Source organism: Oryctolagus cuniculus, chromosome 11, assembly GCF_964237555.1.
Source record: "Oryctolagus cuniculus chromosome 11, mOryCun1.1, whole genome shotgun sequence".
NCBI lineage: Eukaryota > Metazoa > Chordata > Mammalia > Lagomorpha > Leporidae > Oryctolagus > Oryctolagus cuniculus.
This window is the reverse complement of record NC_091442.1, coordinates 3878149-3884148: the sequence shown is the minus strand read 5'-3', so window position 1 is coordinate 3884148 and position 6000 is coordinate 3878149. Positions and strand designations below refer to the sequence as shown.

At 56.4% G+C, this 6000-nt stretch overlaps 1 protein-coding gene across 1 annotated transcript in view; it reads left to right on the top strand.

Annotated features, from left to right (window-relative positions):
• Nucleotides 1–246: 246 nt before the first annotated feature.
• RAB22A (RAB22A, member RAS oncogene family) overlaps nt 247–6000 on the top strand; it is a 59355-nt gene continuing 53601 nt past the window's right edge. Inside the window, exons 1-2 of the mRNA XM_070051395.1 lie at nt 247–552; nt 1386–1465. Coding sequence (XP_069907496.1) covers nt 517–552; nt 1386–1465 — 116 coding nt within the window. The 5' untranslated portion in view covers nt 247–516. The remainder of the gene's footprint in view (nt 553–1385; nt 1466–6000) is intronic.

Genomic DNA, 6000 nt, shown 5'->3' with positions numbered 1-6000 from the left:
GGGCCCGCGGCGGCCAGCCCTCCCCCCAACCCGGCTTTGCGGGGCGCCCCCGCGAGAGGTGGCACCGGGGCTGCGGGCGCCCCTCTCACCCGCCATCTTGGGACGCGCCGGGGCGGGGCGGGGGCGGGGCCTGGGCGAGGGGCGGGTCTCGGCCCCAGGCCCCGCCCCCGGGCCCGCCTCCCCGCCAGCCTCGCGCGCCGGTCGGCCCCGCCCTCGCGGCGAAGGTGGCTGCCGAGGTGGGCGGGGAGGTCAGGTGACCCGGCCGGCGTCCCAAGATGGCGGCGGCGGCGGCGGCCGGGAGGCCCTGGCGGCGTCCCGGCCACTAAGGCGGGCTCTGCGCGGCTGGCGGCGGACGGGCCGGGCCGAGGGCCGGCGGACAGGCGACCGCTGTCCCCCCGCGCTCCGCGGCCGGGGCTGGGCCGTGTGGCGGCGGCGCCGGGGAATGCTTTTGCTGGGCCCGGCCTCTCCTTCCTCAACTTAGGGCGGCGGCGGGCCCGCGCCCCTGGGTCCCGGGCCATGGCGCTGCGGGAGCTCAAAGTGTGTCTGCTGGGGGTGAGTGGCGGCGGCTGGCCAGGCCGGGCGGGCCGGGCGGGCAGGGACCCCGGCGCCCCCTCCCCTTCCCCGGCTTCTGCCCGGGACGCCGCCCGCCCTGCAGCCCCCGGCCGGCCCGCCCCCGGCTGCGTCCTCGGGCGGGCCCTGGAGACTGGAGGGACCCTCCCCCTCCTCCACCTGCTCCCGGGGGTCTCTGGCCGCCCCCCACAGTGCATCTGGGTTGAGGGCGGCTTTCAAACAGTTTGCTCCCAGCTGACCGAGGGACGGGTGGGTAGTCGGCCAAGTCTTGCAAAGCAGCGCCAGTGACAGGTCTCAGGTGTGACCAGCACCCCGGGCCTGCCTCCCCTCGGTCGGGTGGGACCCCCGACACCTCCCACGGAGTTTGCTTGGCCCAGGAGCTCTCCCTGTGGGGTAGGGGCTGCTCCGGCGCCCAAGCCGCAGTTTCCTGTCTTGTCGGGACAACGTGGCCGTGTCGACGCCTGCCATCCGAGGCTGACCCTCCGCGTCCCGAGTTTCGGCCTTCAAGGCGGGAGTCCCAGTACCTGGCCTGGTGCCCCCCACGTGGGACGACCCGAGTCAGGCATTGCGCAGAAGGCACCGGGAGTTGGCAGTGCACTAATGCAGGCTGGGAGGCGGGGGGCTTGTCGCGGGTCAAGCCTGCAGCGCCCTCCCCTAGAGTGCGTTTTGCAATCTCCTGGTTGCTCCACCGAGTGTGTAGCAGAACCTGCCGCGTGTCCCCGGTTGGTAGAATGCACACACCGAGGGTGGCTTTTCGACAGCGCCGACCTCCGTTCCCCAGTGCAGGCCAGTGAACCCGTCTCGTTCTCTTTCAGGATACGGGTGTAGGTAAATCCAGCATCGTCTGGCGGTTTGTGGAAGATAGCTTTGATCCGAACATCAACCCAACCATAGGGTAAGAGATGGCTCTTGTTCACTGTGCACCTAAAGGGGCGCGGAGGGCCCCCGGATGAGTGACACGTGTGGCACTGCCGCCCCTCCCTGCACCCCAGGCGCTGGTCCCAGTCACCTCTATAGGGACCTGGAGGAACACAGTGAGGACTGGAGTATTTTTAGGAAAATGGTCCTCAGATTTGTGGGGAGTGAAAGCTTGCTTATTGTGAGAATAGTCTTGCAAGCTTCAGTCTGGTTACACCTGGAAAGCAGGCAGGGCAGGTGGGCCCTGTGTTGCCGGTGTGTCAGCCACAAGGTGCTTAGGTGGCCTTAGTCTTTGCTCCAAACCCTTCTCCCACATCCCTGTACCAGTAGCAGTACTGAGTTAGTACAAGCAATGTTGACGTGGAAGGTTTTTCCGGGTGTCTGGTTCTTTGGGTAAGTGAGGTTGTACCTGTAGGTCTTTGGCTCGAGGAAGCACGCTTTGCAGGGGGTGTGTGTGTTTCTCGGGGTGAGCGGGGTGTTTTAACGCTGGGTAGCTGGTGTGCTCCCTTGTCGATGCCTCCATTTGAAGAGAGCTTCGCTGTTCTCCATCGTAAGGATGGAATCCGCGTTTGTGCTCTGTGCGGGGTGGGCCCTGCCTGCCCTGCCGGAAGATTGCCCGCTGCGGCGTTGGAAGGCCCTGCTGTCAGTTTACGCACTCAGAATCTTTGGTGTGCTTTGTGAGCTCTGGGTTTCCTACACATTTGAAGCCAGGGGATGGAATCCACCCCCAGCTGTTCCTGTAATTAAAATGCCCTACACGGAAGGACTGGGTGTGTCCACATGCTTGAAGTCTGACCTCACCCTCGGAAGCGCCTGCCTGTCGCTACCTGCGTGGAGAAGTGAAGTTGACAGGGAGTTGACAGCAGGTAGCACTGATGACTCAGTGAGTGACAGCTTCACCTGAGTCAGAACGGGAAACCCTCCAGCAGCGTGGTGAGGCGTGGCCCCCCAGGAGGGATGAGAGGGAAGGGTGAGCTTGGCCCCTGCCGGGGAGGCCGTGGCTCCTCCCAGCCTCTGCCAGTGACTCCTGAGCCTGCTCTCACCCGCTCCGCACCCGATCTTGGCTCACGTCTCACGGGAGGGAGGGATGCACGGCTCCCTCTCATTCCCCCCCTCCTCCCTTTCCTTCCTTCTTTCTCTTCAGCCTCAGAATGCGGCTTTCTGTCTCACGACCTGGGCTCTGGGACCCCAGCGTCTTTGTCGCTCACCCCTTTCTTCCAGCACTGCCCTCCTGGCGACAGCGGCAGACGTGTCCCCGGCCCGTCCTGCTGCCCTGCTGCTCAGCTCGTGGGCCCCCGGGAGAGGTTAGCGTTCCCTCAGCGGCTGCTCCTTCCCGGCGCACGGGCGTCTTTTCTTTGGAGAAGGGACCAGTGTGTCCTCGGTTACGCAGGCCTGCTGCCGGAGCACCCTCTCCCGCCCACTCCTGACGGCGCACCCCTCCCTCCCCATCAGCGGCAAGTTACTCCTGTCCAGGCCTGGGCCTGGGCCTCCTGACTGTCCCAGCACGGACTGCCGGTGTCTGATTCCCGGCCCTCACCTTGCCTTGTGGGAATGCGGCCCAACACCGGCAGCCGGCTGGGCCACAAGTCTGCCACGCGCCAGCCAGTCACCCTGGACGGTTGAGTACCTGATCCGTTTCCTCATCAGCAAAACGAGGGTGGCGATAGGACCGCGTCAGATTGTTAGGTGAGTTCCGTGAGAAACGCGTTGAAACGCTTAGCGAAGTGCCAGGGCGCTGTGGGAGCTCACTAAATAGCTGCTAGTTTTATTTTTAAAATCAAGTCTTTAAGATGGTTTTTGTTGGGGTGGGCATTTGGCACCGTGGTTAAGCTGCCACGTGGGCGACCCACATGCCTTATCTGAGTGTCTGGTTCCAGTCCCAGCTCCACTTCCCGTCCAGCTTCCTGCCAACACGCACGCTGGGAAGCAGCCGATGACGGCTCATGTGTTTGGGTCCTTCACCGTGTGCGATACCCAGATGGAGTTGAGACTCCTGACACCAGCGTGGCCGAGCCCTGGCTGTGGCCGGCATCCGGAGCATGAACCAGCCTATGGAAGCTCTTTCTCCCTGTATGCTTTTCAAATAAAGTGAAAACAGAATTCTTAAAAATACATTGAAGTGAAATTTGTATCACTGTATCATGTATGTGTAGTATCTGTGGAAAACAGTGGTACAGGACTGGTAAGTCCAGTTTAATATCTGACGTTGCCCTGGCCCCGCTTGCTCCCTCGAGGCATTTAGCTTTGTTCCTGCCCTCTCCAGGTGTCTCAGGACACCGTGTCCTGACAGGTCACGATCCCGACTCCTGCGCTCCACTTCTCAGTGTTAGCCACTGATTTTTTTTTCTTTGAAAGGTGAGGATTGAGCCATCCTTCCACCTCCTTCTGCTGGTTCGCCTCCCTGCACCTTGGCGTCACAGCTCTGTGACGGAGAAGAGGTTGTGCTTCGTGTTTAACAGACACCCACCCGAGCAGGGTGTCCTGCCCTCTCCTAGCCCCAGCACTGTGCCGCTCGGCGGCCCTGGGCCAGGTGTTTAACATCTTTGTGACTTTGTGGCATCTAACATACAGAGTTGTAAAAATCAAGTTGGAACTCAAGAATTACTTAGAATGGTGCTTGCCTTCTGATAAGCATTTTTTATTTCTTAGCAGTTTAAAAAAATTTTTTTTTTAATTTATTTGACAGGTAGAGTTACAGACAGAGACAAAGAGAAAGGTCTTCCTTCCATTGGTTTACCCCCCAATGGCTGCCAGGGCTGGCACTGTGCCGATCCGAAGCCAGGAGCCAGGTGCTTCTTTCTGGTCTCCCGTGCGGGTGCAGGGCCCAAGTACTTGGGCCATCCTCCACTGCACTCCCTGGCCACAGCAGAGAGCTGGACTGGAAGAGGGGCAACCGGGACAGAATCCGGTGCCCATATGGGATGCCAGTGCCGCAGGTGGAGGATTAACCAAGTGAGCCACAGCACCGGCCCAGCAGTTTTTTTTTTGTTTGTTTGTTTGTTTGTTTTTTTTTTTTTTTTAGTAAGCTAGCACTAGTTTTGAATGTTACATAGATGGGATTAGGCAGGATGTATGTATTTCATGTGTCGATTTTCAGGAGTTCTGAGATTGATCCATGCTGCTCCCTGCCCGAGCAGTATATTCACTGTTATCACTGTGTAATCAGTGTCCATTGATTGAATATACCATAGTTAGCTAATATTTATCTGTTCATGGTTGGCGATTTTGTTTCTCAGTTGGACATTTGATTTTAATTTGAGGTTATTATGCCTAATTCTGTGAACAATCTTGTACCCATATTTATAATTTTTTGGTGGATATTTACAAGCAGCCATCAAAAAGGTCATGGGTATGTGTGTTATCTTTTTTTAAAAAAATATTTATTTTTATTTATTTGAAAGAGTTAGAGAGAGAGGTAGAGACAGAGAGGTCTTCCATCTGCTGTTCACTCCCCAAATGGCTGCAACAGCTGGAGCTGGGCCTATCCAAAGTCAGGAGCCAGGAACAACTTCTGGGTCTCCCGCATGGGTGCAGGTGCCCAAGCACTTGGGCATCTTCTTCTGCTTTCCCAGGTCACAGCAGAGAGCTGGATCGGAAGTGGAGCAGCCAGGGCTCGAACCAGCACCCATATGGGATGCCAACACTTCAGGCCCAGGATTTATCCCACTGCACCACAGCATTGGCCCTTGTGTGTTATCTTCAGTTTTATATTTAGTTTTATTTTTCCATGAACTTTTTTGAAGCTTGTTGGTGTGTCTGTCTCTTGCTCGCTCGCTCGCTCGTGCTCTCTCTAGCAGTGGAATTGCCAGATCACAGGAAATAAATTCCTGAAAAGAATTGAAAGATACTTCGATGCAGAAATGTTTGACACCTGTGCATGGTTTTGACAATGCTCGCTTCCTGGGCACTCCCTCAGCTGTCTTCAACTCTCATCTGCCCATCAGTTGCTCTATGGCCTCCGCGACTCTTGGTATGGTCAGTCCTTAATTTGTGCGCTGCTGTCTCATTTTGTGTCCCTGAGGGCTAAAGCCATTGATCAGTTTTTTACCTGTTGATTGGCTGTGAAGTACTTGTGAAGTACTCATTTCTCACGGTGTTGACACACACTTGGAGTGTCTCGTGGAGACTGGTCGTATGTTGGCTTTGTCTTTCCGAAAGATCAGAAGTTCTGATTTTTAATGTAGCCCATTTGTTTAATCTGTCTTTTCCTATACGGTTGGTGCTTTTTAGGTCCTGTTTAAGAAACTTTGATTTACCAAGTTTATGAAAATATTTTCCTCTTTAATAGAAACTTTTCCAATTTATATCAAAAAACTCACTCTAGTGAGTGAAATATAAGATAGAGATTAAGTGTGGGGAGCTGGTTTGTTTTGTTTTGTGGCTAATTTCAGTACGCATGTCCAGTGGTCCTGCCCGAATCTTACAGCTGCCTGTAACCACCGCTCTGTTCTGAGCCATAGTTGTCATTAATTGATCCGTCTGTGTTTATAAGGCTCTGTATATCAGTTTTCT